A 16535-nucleotide genomic window follows, 5' to 3' on the forward strand; every position below is an offset into this window, starting at 1 on the left:
AGTGGGCGGCCTGTGAGTGGGCTGCAGGTGCTTCTAAGATCTTGATGACCTCAGCCCTCCAGAAGCCACGTGGGGCCTGATGTGGTTAGGGTCTCTGCCACAAGGAGCCTTACCACAGTGTGCTGCCGAAGTTACAACGTTCATGTGTGCCAAAATGTAAGAAAAGTTGGGAAGCATTGAGCTAAGGAGTTTAAAGTTGACTCTTACGGCAGTTTGGAGGTGTTGAAAATGTTGGAGGAGGAGGCGTGAGGAGGGTAAGAAGAGAGACTAGAGGTAGAATGGTGAGGAGGCCATGGGAATACTCCACTTGGCTAAATGAACACATTTAACCATGAGAGTTCTGTGTCTTCAATCCATCACTGGAGTTCCTCCATGTGGCCTGAGATTCCTCTACCCCTCCTTGCGTCATTTCACCCTTGATCTACATAGTAGCAGTAAAAATGGAGAGGGTCAGATGCTGAGACCTATAGAAGAAGAAAGAACAGGAACTGGTGACTGACTGCAGATGGGGAGGTAGAAAGGGAGGGGATTGCTGGGCTGCACCCCTCAGGTCTGTAAGACTCGCACTTGTCCAGCTTCAAGACCTAAGAAAGAGCCCAGAGTCAGCAACAGAGACAGCAGTGGTTTAACGGATGGGTGAGCTTACACGTCTGAGGCAAGGTCCTGGAGCAACACCCCGCTGGCACACGGCAGGCAGGACATGGCGGCAGTCTTCGCTCCCGGGGGGTGGGGGGTGGGAAGGGGAGATTGCCAGTTATAGGAATTGACATCAGGTTGGCTCATTAGTTACCACGGAAACCAGCAGAGGGGCATGCCCCTCACCACCCTTTGATAAGAACTGTCACCAGCTGGGTTCTGGGGCAAGTATGCAGGAAGGTCAGTCATATGAGTAGGGTGTAGGTAAAGCAGGCCCTGGTCAGGCAGGGGCTATACAGAGAGCAAGAGAACAGCCATCTTGAGTGGCTCGATCATATAGGGATTAAAAGAAAATTTCAGAACATTGAGTCAGGTTGATTGAAAAAAAGATAGAAACATGGTTTGGGGGGCAGGATGCTATCCTGGTTTCAAATGTTTTGGGTGTGAGGGGGTGACAGAACTTGCAGGTGACTGTGGTCAGGCTGTGACTACGGATTCATTTTTTCCTGTTGGTCCACATGAGAACTCAAGCTTCACCTGGACAATATTAACTTCTCGTGTCACAAGCTCTTCTGCATTACTATGAAAATAATATGGGTATTGAGGGTTCATTCTTCTTCCCACATGCCTTACTTTAGGGAGTAGTTCGGCAGGGGGATACATAGACTCTAGTCTCTATGCGAGTGTGTGAACATGTATTTTTCTATATGAGAATAGCATTTTGTTTACCATCTCAACTTGAGTCATTTCTTAGACCATGTTTTTCCATAGGACCTTGACCGGTACAAAGATAAGCAGCATATCCAGTAATTTGTGCCAAGAACAAAAGATGCTTAGGACTTTGTAAGTTGGATTCTTCTTCCCTTCTCCTGCCTTTCTTTGTTTTATGTACTTCACACAGGTTGAGTTTTATTTTTAATGAACTCTTTTCATTAGGTGACATTAAGGTATAATTATTTCTTATTGGTTCCCTTCATGGATATGAACAGGAATTTTAGTATCCCCCTAGGTAGGTAATGTTTATTTGAATTTGATTTTACAGCTATCTCACATCTTGTGACTTTACTTTGAACAAAGTAAAACCAAACTAGTCTCTTCCTTGATTTCTTTTTTTATCCTGACTCCTCATCCTTATTCTAGTTGCCCCAGGGGAGTTAGCTCTCTGTATGCTGCTCTTTCATCCATAACCCAAGTAAGAGCCCCAATCTTTCTTGGATCAGGAACCAATTAAGCATGGAGCTTTCCCAAATCTCTAAGCTGCCCTGGAAATTAAAAGTAAATAAAGGATGTAAAGTTGTCACAAGAACAAACAATTAAGTTACTAAGTTGTTAACAAGTATTCCGTGGCAAGAGATAGTAACAAAGTAAATCACTGACTGATCAAGCAAGTAATTAAATGGTGTCATGGAGTATCAAACACAATGATAACACTGAGGAAACACTGCATGGAATTAACAGTTAACTAGTCCCAATTTTTTATTTACTATAAATATTTTTTAAAATGTGAGTACATATACCACTCCTCTTACAAGCTTTTAAATTCAGTAACAACATAAAAATTATTTATGGTATAAACAATATTATAAAAATATAAATTAAATTCATAACTACCATTTGGACATAATTTTTATATATTTTCTGTGCTGTATTTTTCATATTTATTATATATTCTTAATGTTTTAAAATATATTTTATATTGTCTACACTCAACATTATGTACTTGAAGTTTGCCAATCTTAAGCCTGTTCTTTCACTGAGGTAGGTGCTCCAGAAAGCTTATGAGTCTTGGGTAAAGAAAAAAACGTTGCTTTTCTCTTTTTCTTTTTCTTTTTTTTTTTTTTAAAGTTGCTTTTCTTGTTCAGCCATATCTCTTTATTACAGATCTTAGCACTGCTTTCAGTGCTTCTGGGTACAGCTCTCATAATGTAGTATTCTGATAAGATAAAATTAATTTGTTAATTTCCGTTATTTTAAGGGACTTATCTTACAACAATATAAAAGACCTTCCCAGCTTTAATGGTTGCCATGCTCTGGAAGAAATGTAAGTTGGTCTTTGACTTACTCTTTTTGCTATGGTCTATTGTTAATTCATTGAGCCTTCCCTATTGTAAATAAATGGCTTTCATATTAAGATCTTAGAAATTCACATAATCAGGTGTTCCCATAAATAAATGTCCAATGGTACCAGGTGTGTTCATGCAACCAGCATTTATTGGGCACCTATCAGGCATTCTATGAGATGGTATGGGAGGAGGGCAGTGTACATGAAAAACCAGCCAAACAAAAAACTGGTCCAGATGTGGATCTACAGTGTAGCTATACAGGACAGCTCTGGTGGGAGTTGACTGAGAGGTCAGGAAAGGGAAGAACTTATACTCCCATGTTTTATCTCCTCCTTCCTCTGACCTTCTTTCTGTGGTACTTGGTATGGTTGCGTTGTCTTGGGTCCTTTCTCACTATGTTGTCTTCCTGCTGTCACTCCTGTGTGGAGTTGGTAAGGAATTTAGATAGTGTACCTTAACTCTCAGTGTAATTTTGGGTGAAATACCAATTAGTCTAGCCCTTTCATCTTCTAGACGAGGAAACAACAGTTCCTTTTACTTTCAACAAGATCAATTAATGTTACTCATGAATGAATGTTTAAACTTAGAAAAAGTTTAATTAAGAAATGTTATTTTTCAAAATAGAAAATATTTTCTCGCTGTTTTCTCTTTCTTTTATCTTTAATTCTTATTCTATTTTTAGTTCTTTGCAACGTAATCAGATCCACCAAATAAAGGAAGATACTTTTCAAGGCCTGACATCCCTAAGGATTCTGTAAGTTCCTCTGTGATTATTAGAGACAAATAAAATTTTTGTTAAACTGTAAATTAATGTACCATTATAATTCCCATGTTAGTAGATATACTTAAATATGGGATTTATTATGCATAAATATTGTTTTTCAAACTTTACTGCATGGTACTTCATAAATAATTTCCTTTCAGCAGTTTTTCACCTTAGCTAATTTATGAGATTGCCCATTTGTGAGTGAAAAAGTATAACGTGTATAGCTTGAGAAACGCATCTTGTGTGTTTTCAAGTCATAATCATGAAGTTTGCCAGTTAGTTAGGGGCTGGGTGGGCAAACTATAGCCTGTGAGTCAGATCCAGTGTGCCTCTTGTTTCTGTAAATTAAGTTTTATTAGAACACAGCCCTGCCTTTTTGTTTGAGAATCCCCTAAAGCTGCTTTCACCATACTTACAGCATAGTCAAATAGTTGCAGTAGAGACCGTGTGACCCCCAGAGGTGACGGATATTTACTATCTGGCCCTCTACAGAAAAAGTTTGCTGACCCCTGCACCGGGGTACCTATCATGGTAAACACAGCTAATATGCAGTAGAAGCACTCATTTAAAAAAGTGACTTGTGGGCTTCCCAGGTGGTGCAGTGGTTGAGAGTCCCCTGCCGATGCAGAGGACACGGATTCGTGCCCCAGTCTGGGAAGATCCCACATGCCGCAGAGCGGCTGGGCCCATGAGCCATGGCTGCTGAGCCTGCGCGTCCAGAGCCTGTGCTCCTCAACGGGAGAGGCCACAACAGTGAGAGGCAAAAAAACAAAAAAAACAAAAAAACAGTGATTTGTATTTGAGTGCATATTTGTGCCTGGTACTCTATTAAGCACTTGGGAATACAGAGGTGACTAAGACAAACCATGTCACGGCCTTCATGCAATGCAGGAGACGCAGTACACTAAATAGGGAACAATTTTTTTTTATACAGAAAATAATTTGAAACATTGACAGTGAAGTGAAATTACATATACTAAAATCATGTTTTCCAGTAGATCCCCATTAAGAAATTAAACATGCATCTACTAGAAGAATACTTTATTGGTAGTTGGGTTGCTGGACCTTCCCTTGTTGCTAACAGGCTTCCTGTGGGTCTGGGCTGTAGTGGGGAAGGGGACTGGCTCACAGCTGCCATCACTTCTAGAGCGCTGATAAGTGACAACAATGAAAAGCTAGCTGGCCTTTTCATGATTTGGAACCATCTGTCGAATTTTCCTGTTATCCAGGAGATGTGTCATGGAATGAATTTAACCTATCTTTAAATTTCCATTAAGGCTCCATGTAAGTGTGGTTGCAGATTATTTCTGTTTTATTAATTCTGTAATATCAGAATTCCTCAGGGTGTGTTCCTGAATATAGTATATGGCTCTGGTGTTGATATGGTTTTTATTTCCTGCTTGGGGAAAGAATGATATCTGAAGCCCTTCTGGAATGCTCTTGTTTGCATATTGATTATTTGTCTTCCCTCAAGGCCTTATCACTAACCTTTGAGAAGGCAAATAACCTGAAGCCTGTTTTTATTTTCAGCTTTGTCAGGAGCTGTGCTTTTCCTCACCTAGTTAATAGTACCAGAAGTTATATCATATCTCTTATATTTTTGAAATAGTATCAGAATGATAAGGTGGAGAAAATTCACAACTGTTTGAAACAGATGCCAGCTAGAATTACTGCTCCCTGGAACACATTCCAAGAAATATTTGGCTGTGAAGGGAAGGACTTTAACGTAAACATTAAAAATGTTGTTGAACAAGGTTAAAGATCTTTGTTATCTTATCAGGGATATTGTGACTACAGCAGATTCTAAAGTGTAGTCTGCATTTGGAATTGATTTCAAAAGAGTAACAATTTATTTTTATAATTGCAGAGATCTGAGTAGAAACCTGATCCATGAAATTCACGACAGAGCTTTTGCCAAGCTTGGGTCAATAACTAACCTGTGAGTGTCATGCAGCAATATCATGAAAGTAGTGAATAGTCTGCAGAAACTTGTGTTTTAGCATTGTCCTACCCAAATCATTTTCTCTTTTTAGTGTTCCCTTGTATAAATGCTAACCTGCTATGATGTAGTGGCAGCTTCTGAAATGGTTTTCATACACCTAAACTTCCTCTTAGAGCTCTGATACTTGTGATGTTAACGCATGTACAGATTTGTGTCTTAGGAGTTAATCTGAAGTCTTATTCACATTTTAGAGATATAAGTTTCAATGAATTAACTTCATTTCCAACGGAAGGCCTAAATGGACTAAATCAGCTGAAACTTATAGGCAACTTCAAGCTGAAAGAAGCCTTAGCAGCAAAAGACTTTGTTAATCTCAGGTGTGTTTTTGCTTAGTTTTCTTTTTTGTGGAAGTTCTGGTAAGCCTCCAGATTATAGAGTGTCCTGGGGTTTGGTTTTGTTTTTTGCTGTGGTTCCCAGATTTTCTGGGAGGCTGTCATTTAAGAGTATTTTCAACCTCAGTCCTCACAAACTTGGAAAAAAAATAGAACATGAGCATTAGTCCATAGTTGTTGAGAACATGAATTGCAGACCGTGTTGCTGTCAAAGAGATAATCTAGCCCTTCATCAGAATGGCTTTGTATATAGTGGGATTTGTCATTTGCAACAAGATGGCAGAAAGCACGTGTGAACCTACAGAAAATTGATACAATGTGATAATACGTCACAGAGACATTAGAGTTAGAGAGGGGACCTCACTAGATATAGTAGAAAGAGGGTTTGGGAATATTATTATGGGAGAAGAGAATAAATATTTTCATTATACTTATATGAACAAAGTGAATTCATTTAATGGTGTGAAGTCACAAATGACCTGGGACATTAATTTTAAATTAAACTACCAGTTTCATATGATAAATTGGGTGTGGTTAATTCATTTATAAAAGGAGTCTGATAAGATTTTACTTTAAATTGCAGTATTGCTATTAAATTTTAAAGATGGCTTGATTCAAATTGCTTTTAAAAGCATACCTTATATAAATGGAGAAACTCATGGTGTCATCCGATACCAGAGCTTTTTAACAGATGAGGAAACTAAGTCCAGAGAGGATAATGACCAGCTTAAAGTATTTACTTTTTACAGAACAAAAGCATGTCTGTGAAGTTGGTATTTCAGTATAGATTTTGCCATTTTTTCCAGGTCTTTATCTGTACCATATGCTTATCAGTGTTGTGCATTTTGGGGTTGTGACTCTTATGCACATTCAAACACAGAAGATAACAGCCTCCAAGATCACAGTGTGGCAAAGGATAAAGGCAAGTGCATGAACTTTTGAAAATAGAACACAGCATTAATCAAAGTCTCTGTAATTGTAATCAGTTTGCAAAGGATCAATGTGAAATCTGTGGAGAAAAATGGCTTTTGTATACTGTGTTCCTGACATCTTTAATATGTTATTAAGCCTGGTGCAAGCTGAACTTATTACATCATGCACAAGAGAGAAGACTGCAGGAAAAGATGGGTCTTTTGAACTGCCGGAACCTTGAATTAAACAGTTTGTGTTATATATTCAGGTCCCACTGACCTAGCAGTTGTCACCAGCAGTGCTGAAAAGGAGGAGCACAGTCAGATCATTATCCACTGTACACCCTCGACAGGTAAGCCTAACACATTTAACTGCAGTTTCTCGCTTTAAACAAACATTAAGCAGATATACCTAAAACTTCCAGGGATAGATGTGATTTCTGTAAGAGGAGTGTAACTAGATGGTTTCATAAGGCCTGACTCAACGTGTGGTCTGTATACAAGGAGCTTAGGCATCTCCTGCAGAATCTCAGGCCCAGACCCAGTGACTCAGAATCTTTGTGTTAACAAGCTCCCCAGATGAGAGTTATGCACGGTAAGGATGGAGCGGCCCTTTCTTCATGTAAATTTAACCCTAGGTCTAATTCTAGAAGTTACTGGTCTGTACGGTTTTTAGTGTTATCCTTTTTTTTTTTTTTTTTTTTAATGAAACCTTGCCATTCCTTTTTTTTTTTTTTACGGTACGCGGGCCTCTCACTGTTGTGGCCTCTCCCGTTGCGGAGCACAGGCTCCAGATATGCAGGCCCAGCGGCCATGGCTCACGGGCCTCGCCACTCCGCGGCATGTGGGATCTTCCCGGACTGGGGCATGAACCCGTGTCCCCTGCATCGGCAGGTGGACTCTCAACCACTGCGCCACCAGGGAAGCCCTTGCCATTACTTTTAAAAAAATTATTTATTTATTTGTTTGTTTGTTTATTTTGGCTGCGTTGGGTCTTCCTTGCTGTGCGCGGGCTTTCTCTAGTTGCGACGAGTGGGTTGCCGTTACTTTTCTTTCCGTTTTATTTCGTTGAACTTCAGTAGACTTGGGAAAGTTATTAAATTGACACCACATATTTGGTCATGACTGTATTCTGCCTAATCTATCAAAGAAGATGGCTTTAGAATTTTACTGTTAAAGAAAAATTTAAATAATGGCTAAATTGTGTGCTATGAAGTAGATTCCTCTTTAATATGATCACACAGGATGATCTGGACATTAATTTTATAACTCAGAATCGTAAATATTATGGATTCTTTAATGATTACTACTGAATTGTGAGCTTCTTCAGAGGCTGTGTATGTGTTCTTTTAATACTTAGCACAGTGCCTGGTGTAGAGAATAATCTTAAAGTGATCAGCTGAGTGAATGGGATTAACAAGAATCATTCATGTCTATGCAGTTATTTAGTTTCTGTATTGATTCGTAGAAGTTAAGGGGTCACTTGCCCTGCTGGGGTTCTTGTGTTGGAGAATGAACATAAGGAAGGAGGAACGTCTTTATTAAAGGAGAGTCTAAACTTGAATATGCAGAGATTCCATTTCTTCCACACTGATTTTTAACCTTGGGGGTCAACCAGGAGGAAAGTTGGTCTGAGCTTATCTCCCCAGGTGGCTATATGAGTGAAGTGCAGGTCTGCTTCCACTGCTCCACTCACTTGTAGTAACACAGAGACAGCCATGTGCTGACACTGAAGCAGGAAGTAGAGGAGAGCAGGAACCTTCTTTAAAACTGGAGGAAGCAGCAGGTTTCCAAAGACAGACTGGGTGGAGCCAGCTTCCCAGGCTTTTGAGGGAAAGTAATTCCACCCACTAATCAGACACTTTACAAAGGGTGTCCTGTTCTCCCAGGTCGGATTAGCTGCTCCTAGTTCCTTGCAGAAGGATGAGTTCAGATACAGAGATAAAGGTGAAAGTTTCCTCTTAACACTTCCCCGATGGGGGAATTAAAAAAAATAATTAGAAAAAAAATTTTTAAGTTTCTTGAGTCAGATCCATATAAATGGTGCAGAGCTGGCTTGTTAGGTCTGTGAATATCTCAATGATTAAGTTGCATTATGGGATGTATCAAACTTCAGGACAATCCAGAAACATAAATTAGAACGTGTCTTTTGGGCAGTTGCAGTACATAGTTTTCTTATGCTCTGTAGACAAAATTCTGTTTTTCTTCACTACACTAACTTTTATTTTTTTAATATTATTATTATTTTTTAAACATCTGTATTGGAGTATAATTGCTTTACAATGGTGTGTTAGTTTCTGCTGTATAACAAAGTGAATCAGCTATACATAAACATATATCCCCATATTTCCTCCCTCTTGTGTCTCCCTCCCACCCTCCCTATCCCACCCCTCTAGGTGGACACAAAGCACAGAGCTGATCTCCCTGTTTTCACTAACTTTTAAATAAAACAGTTGTCATTTGGGACATAACTAGCATGCCAGTCAGTTGCTAGAACATACAACTCAGCTACTAAATTAGTTCTTGCAATCCTAGTTTGTTATGCAGGGTTTTATTGGACGTAGTTTTACATTACTAGTTAACATTGGTGTGATTTGGCTCTCCTACTATCTAAATGATCTCTGTCAGGTCAAGCAAACACTTTGAAATCTCAGTTTCTCTGGATGAAAAATGGGGATAATTATACCTATGTTAACCTGCTTCATCAGATTGCTTTTGAAAGCTATAAGAAATATGTAAAAAATATATGTATTACACATACATATAATATATAATTAGTATAAAGTATATTAGGAACTAGGGAGGAAGAAGAAAAGGACCTGACATTTACTGAAGTCCAACTATATACCCAGTAGCCCGCTTAAGTACCTTGTATATGTAATTTTACCTAAGCTACACAACGCTGTGAAATAGGTGTTATTATCCACAGGTGAGAAAATGAAATTCTTAGAGGTTTAAGTTGCCCTCTCAAGTAAGAGCAGCAAGTTATGAACCCTAAACTCAAACTCTAGTATATCTGATTGCAAGCCCTCAGTTTATGAAGTACCTTTCAGGTACTAGACACTGTGCTATGTATATTAACTTAGGTATAGGAAAAAGTGAAAATTTTCTTTTAAATGCCATTGTATGTTTTGCCAAATAGTTAATAAAAGAAATGAAATAAATATATATTAAAACAACATATTAAAATAAATTTTTAAATAGCCCAGTCCAATGACTAAAATATCTAAGAAATGGTCATCTTTTCAATTTGGATCAGTTCAATTTGGTAGTAGATTAATTATTCTAGTTTCTCTCTCAAGCCATATCATATGGAATATGGTCTTTTATAAATTGTCTTTTCTCTCTTTCATTTTAGGTGCTTTTAAGCCCTGTGAACATTTACTGGGAAGTTGGATGATCCGTCTTACTGTGTGGTTCATTTTCTTGGTTGCATTGTTTTTCAACCTGCTTGTCATTTTAACAACATTTGCATCTTGCACATCACTGCCTTCCTCCAAATTGTTCATAGGTTTGATTTCTGTATCTAACTTATTCATGGGAGCCTATACCGGCATCTTAACTTTTCTGGATGCTGTGTCCTGGGGCCGATTTGCCGAATTTGGCATTTGGTGGGAGATTGGCAGTGGCTGCAAAATAGCTGGGTTTCTTGCCGTTTTCTCCTCAGAAAGTGCCATATTTTTATTAATGTTAGCAGCCGTCGAAAGAAGCTTATCTGCAAAAGATATAATGAAAAATGGGAAAAGCAATCATCTCAGACAGTTCCGGATTGCTGCCCTTTTTGCTCTTCTGGGAGCTGCAGTAGCAGGCTGTTTCCCCCTTTTCCACAGAGGGGAAAATTCTGCATCACCTCTGTGCTTGCCATTTCCCACAGGAGAGACCCCATCATTGGGATTTACCGTAACCTTAGTGCTGTTAAACTCACTAGCATTTTTATTAATGGCCATCATCTACACTAAACTCTACTGCAACTTGGAAAAAGAAGACCTTTCAGAGAACTCACATTCTAGCATGATTAAGCATGTTGCTTGGCTCATCTTCACCAACTGCATCTTTTTCTGCCCCGTAGCATTTTTCTCGTTTGCGCCATTGATCACTGCCATCTCTATCAGCCCCGAAATAATGAAGTCTGTTACTCTGATATTTTTCCCATTGCCTGCTTGCCTGAATCCAGTCCTGTATGTCTTCTTCAACCCAAAGTTTAAAGAAGACTGGAAGTTACTGAAGCGACACATCACCAAGAAAAGCGGATCCGTGTCGGTTTCCATCAGCAGCCAAGCTGGTTGTGTGGAACAGGATTTCTACTATGACTGCAGCATGTACTCACACTTGCAGGGTAACCTGACTGTGTGTGACTGCTGTGAATCCTTTCTGTTGACAAAGCCAGTGTCCTGCAAACACTTAATAAAATCACACAGCTGTCCCGCCTTGGCAGTGGGTTCTTGTCAAAGACCGGACGGCTATTGGTCCGACTGTGGCACACAGTCTGCCCACTCTGATTATGCAGACGAAGAAGATTCCTTTGTCTCGGACAGTTCTGACCAGGTGCAGGCCTGTGGACGAGCCTGCTTCTATCAGAGTCGAGGATTCCCTTTGGTGCGCTATGCTTACAATCTCCCAAGAGTTAAAGACTGAATCAGTGTGTTTGTGACTGTTTCCCCCATCAACCCAAATCACAGTGTTTATAGAGTGAACCCTAGTCTGATCTCTCCTCTGGGAAGCACTTCTGTGATCACTGCCTGGTGTCACTTAGAAGAAGGAGAAAGGCGGCAGTTTATTTCTTAAACCAGATCTTTGCAAAGAACAAGTGCCTAAGCTATCAATGGATGAAAAAATGCAGTGTCCAAGCAATGTGTAGTCTATTTGAAACAAATGTATAACTTGCAAAAGATTCTATGTATATCATAGCAATATAGCATTAGGTTTTTTCTGATCCATAAGAAGCAAAGTTATACCTATTTCTGAATTAAGCACAAGATAAAGAACAGCTGTTAATATTTTTTTAAGAATATTTTAAATGGTGATTTTGTATAACCGAAGAAAAAGTCTTGCTGATTTTACCTAATGTTTCATCATTAATCTCAGGACAACTTACTGCAGGGCCAAAAAAAGGGATTGTTTCCCAGATAGGACTATGAGAGTGCATGTAGGCATCATCGTCTTGCATTTTCTAATCCATCTCTGACATAATAGAATCATCGATTTTGTTTACGAGATTTAAATCTAAAACCTGAAGATGTTTTTAAAACAATATTAACAACTGTTAGATTTTAAAAGAATAACCGAACACATTTGTTTTCAGTCATCGTACGCTGCTTTATTTCGATCACAGTAATTTTTTCTTGTGTTTTGTGATCACACTATTAGGAAAAAGTAAAGGGCTCATTGCTGTGTGAATTAGTAGATTTGGCTAAACTACTTACATGGGACTTTAATAGTATCTGAGGGATTCGATGGCTCTGTGTAATGTTCTCATTGATAAAACACGTCCTAATATCCTTGGAGCTATCAGTATTTTCCAGTTTTGTTGGTATGTGATCTACCTATGGTTTAAATTATACAGAAAGTAAATTGTGGCAAAGTGATTTCATTTAGTTGGAAGAAATTGGGAGTAATTATGACACAAAGCACTTACATGTATTTCTTAGTGAGCTGGATTCTCCTGAACCTATACTATTACATGGACGCTGCCATACATTTTCCCCCTTACTTTGATTTACAAGAGCCTGTGCAACAGCTCAGAAACGGTGTTCTTGTGAGACAAGCCAAATATGTCACTAAGGAAAAAAAAAAAAAAAAGGCATAAAGCTTAGGCCTGACAAGCCAAATATGTCACTAAGGGAAAAAAAAAAGGCATAAAGCTTAGGCCTATGTCTTTAAAAATAAAAAATTTTACTTGATTCTCACCTATAGATTTTTGACATGTTCACTATGTGGAGTCTTAAAGTTATAAATGTTCAATATGTTTTTTGAACAATATGCTAAATCAGTAGCAAACCCACTGCCATATTAGTTGTTCAGGAGATACTAAAAAACATTAAGCTACATTGCAGTTTAAAAATTAAACTGTATATAATGTGCATATAATGAATTTTTATCTTATGTAAATTATTTTTAGAACACAAGTTGGGAAATGTGGCTTCTGTTCATTTCGTTTAATTAAAGCTACCTCCTAAACTATAGTGGCTGCCAGTAGCAGAATGTTAAATTGTGGTTTATATACTTTTTGCATTGTAAATAGTCTTGGTTGTATATTGTCAGTGTAATAAAAACAGAATCTTTGTATATCAAAATCATGTAGTTTGTATAAAATGTGGGAGGGATTTATTTACAGTGTGTTGTAATTTTGTAAGGCCAACTATTCACAAGTTTTTTAAATTGCTATCAAGTTTGTATATTTACACATCTGATAAATATTAAATCATAACTTGGTAAAAAAATCTAGCTAAAAGTTTTTTTTTCAAAAGTCATGTTACTGAATACTTTCATTTCATTCATTTAAAAAATAGAATAGCAGATATCTAAAATATGTGGTAAACTGTGCTGTACATATGGTAGGAAATACAATATTGTATGCAGTGTGTTGAATTATTAAAGTTTCTGGAAAGCAATCTATTTTGCCTTAATTTATACTAGGTATATTAATGAATTTGCTTAGTGTTAAAGCAAATTGAAGTAAAATATTTTTAAGAGTATTAGAAGAAATGTTGAGAGAACACTTTGCTGAAATTTAGAAGTGAGGTTTTATTCTAAAGTCTGAACCATACTCATGGAAAACAAACTGAAATTTAAGAGGATACCATCAATTGGATCTTATTTAAAAGCAAATTATTTTAAAAACTGCATGATTCCAGATATAGTCAATTGCTCAAATGCAGTAGTCCTCCCTTTCTTCCTTTATCTGAGGTTTCACTTTCCATAGTTTTAGTTGCCTGTAGTCAACCGCAGTCCAAAAATATTAAATGGAAAATTCTAGAAATAAAAAATTCATAAGTTTTAAATTGCACACCCTTCTGAGTACTGTGATGAACTTGCACTGTTCTACTCTGAAACGAATCATCCCTTTGTGCAGTGTATCCTGCCTGTTAGTCACTTAGTAGCTGTCTCTATCTCAGTGCTTGTGTTCAAGTCACCCTTATTTTACTTAATGCCCCAAAGCATGAGAATAGTGATGCTGGCAATTCAGATATTCTCTTACTGTGCCTAATTTATAAATTAAACTGTATGGGGAAAAAAAAACATAGTATACATAGGGTTTGGTACTATCTACAGTTTCAGGTGTCCACTGGGGGTCTTGGGACACATCCCCTATGGATAAGAAGGGTCTGTTGTACTTAGAAATAATTCAGTATTCACAGTCATCAAGCCCTCATTTTACAGATGGGAAAATAGAGGGCCTAATGAAATTTAAGTGACTACCTGACACATACAGCAAATTAGAACCCAAACCAGCACCCAGTGCCCCTTAATTTGAGATGTTTGTTGTTTTTGTTTGTTTTAAACTTCAGTATATGTTTGGAATTCCCATAACCAAAAGTAGAATACTATAATTACCCCTCCCCCTATGCCCTAGGCCCTCACTGCCTACAACCAACATCCAGCTTTGACAGCTGTCAACAGCACATGGCAAATCTTGTTTCCCCTTCATCCCATTCACTCACCTTCTCTAATCCCTTTGCTCCTTGGATTATTTTGAAGCAAACCTAAAACAGATTGTTTCATCTGAAAATATTTCAATATGTCCAGGGATACATTTTTTTAAATTGTGTAATAGATTGCCATAGGACTCACTGATAATGATGTTATTTTTGAAACAAAGATTTTCAAGCAAGGGTTACTCACACAAGTTTACAAAGCCAGCAAAAAATAGGAATTACCTCAAATATAGCATGAAAGTGAAAATAAATGAGTAGTAAGAAGAGAAGTTACTAATACCCTGAAACTTAAGGGAGAGGCCCTCTTTCGAGCTTATTTATACATTTTATATAATGCAACCAAACCTGATGATGGTTTCTGTCCCAGTAATGAAAAGGCGCTGTAAGAAAGGAGACCACAGGACTTGATTATGTTCAAGCACCAGCACCAGAGGCTCTTAGCCTCTTAGCTCCAGGATTGTTACAGCATAATGCAGTAGTTGGTCATGATGATGATTCTGAGGCGTCAAGGGCATAATTTGTTTAAAACATTTTAGATCCCATAGCAAGAGGTTACAGTGGGAAGGTTTTGGGGTTTAAATGATACAAGTTACCATTTACCATTTTCTCTTGTCTGGTCCTGTGCTAGGAGCTTTGAAAATTAATAAAATATGGGAGATAGATTATTTCCCTATTTTACAGAGGAGTAAGTCAGAACTTGGAAAGGCAAAACAGCTTGTTTAGGGAAAACTAACAAATAAGAGGTAAACCATGGATTCAAATACAAGTCCCTTACATACTAAAACTTGGGTTGTTTTTTTTTTTTTTTCCTACTACGCTTCAGTAATGTGGGGTGATGTTTGTTGGGAATAGCTTCTCAAGTTTACCCCCTTACGAAGCCCTAAAGTGGCCCAGGGTGATGCTGTTGTTATTGATTCTAGATATGCTCTCCTAAAAGGTTTTAACCAGATACACCGATATTGAGTAATTGGGATAGAGAATGAAAACTCAAGCCATTTTATTCCTCCATCAATTCTACCACTCATTTAAATTGCTCTAGTTTTCTTCCATTTTCATTGTTTTTACTGAAAATTTTAACAAAATTTACATTCCATTTAAATAGTTTTAACCATGTCATATTTTATTAACCATAGCTTCTGTCTTCTGAATTGTCCTTGGTTACTATTATTTCTACTGTAATTCTTTGGTGTCAAATTTTTTGCAGATCTAAATTTCATCGAAGATTTCATATCACTCTTTGGTCAATGACAAATCCTGTGTGCTGTTTTAGCCATTGTCAGTTTTCATTGTGTGATATTTCTACAGCAATATGCATTATGAGCTGGATAAAGCCTATTTATTTAGAAGAGTACACAGTTCTGTCAGCATGAATAAAGAACCAGCTTTAGTATCTATCACCTCTTGCTTACTACCTTCATCCCCATTCCCAATCCCTGAGAAGAGTGCTCCTTCCGAAGTCCCACAAAATTTTTTCATTCCTCACAAAATGCATATAACAGAATATTTTGACGGTATGACTCTTCACCACAAATGAATGAGGAGCTTGTAACGGCAAGGCTTGTATTTTATATATCTCCAGTGCTTAGCACAGACCTTAGTACACTGGAGCCTTCAGAAAGGCCCCGATATTCACACGCACTAAACGAGTTCCTGTAAGATGCTAGGCAGACGAAGGGCTACCAAAAACAATGAAAGATTGTGCCAAAAGTGCATTCTTAGATACACCTCTAAACTTGGATAAAGTTCGCCCGCCACCCCCTAAAATACGGCCGTGTGTGGCCGTGTGCTGAGAGAAATCACGGCTGATCCTTGTAACCCTGACCTTGTAATAATACGGGGTTAGTTTTGGCTCCTGCTTTTTCCCCCAGAAGTATCTGCCTTACTCAGTGATAGCACATTTTCTGTACCAAATGAACCACAGCAAACAGGGAAGGGCCCTCCAAGCTGTCAGCCGGGAGCGGGACCTTATCCGTGAGCGGAGCGCGGGGTTAAGTCAGAAGAAGCAGCGCAGGTCCAGGCCGGGGAGGAGGGAGGGCTGCCAAGAGACTGCAGGGCGCAGGAACCCACAGTCTACAGGGCTGGACAAAGCCCAGGCGGCCTCCACGCGTCGCCATGGCAACGCGAAGTCAGCGCCCGCCCGGATTGGCCGCGCCGCCGCGCGCGGGGCCTG

General features: G+C 38.5%; 1 protein-coding gene across 1 annotated transcript in view; it reads left to right on the top strand.

Moving 5' to 3' along the window:
- The window catches only part of LGR4 (leucine rich repeat containing G protein-coupled receptor 4), a 97494-nt gene extending 84181 nt beyond the window's left edge, over positions 1 to 13313 (top strand). Inside the window, exons 11-18 of the mRNA XM_059070748.2 lie at positions 1408 to 1479; positions 2612 to 2677; positions 3382 to 3453; positions 5333 to 5404; positions 5659 to 5784; positions 6606 to 6721; positions 6980 to 7063; positions 10069 to 13313. Coding sequence (XP_058926731.1) covers positions 1408 to 1479; positions 2612 to 2677; positions 3382 to 3453; positions 5333 to 5404; positions 5659 to 5784; positions 6606 to 6721; positions 6980 to 7063; positions 10069 to 11345 — 1885 coding nt within the window. The 3' untranslated portion in view covers positions 11346 to 13313. The remainder of the gene's footprint in view (positions 1 to 1407; positions 1480 to 2611; positions 2678 to 3381; positions 3454 to 5332; positions 5405 to 5658; positions 5785 to 6605; positions 6722 to 6979; positions 7064 to 10068) is intronic.
- Positions 13314 to 16535: the final 3222 nt, after the last annotated feature.

This window comes from Kogia breviceps, chromosome 7 (genome assembly GCF_026419965.1).
Source record: "Kogia breviceps isolate mKogBre1 chromosome 7, mKogBre1 haplotype 1, whole genome shotgun sequence".
In the NCBI taxonomy this organism is placed as follows: domain Eukaryota; kingdom Metazoa; phylum Chordata; class Mammalia; order Artiodactyla; family Physeteridae; genus Kogia; species Kogia breviceps.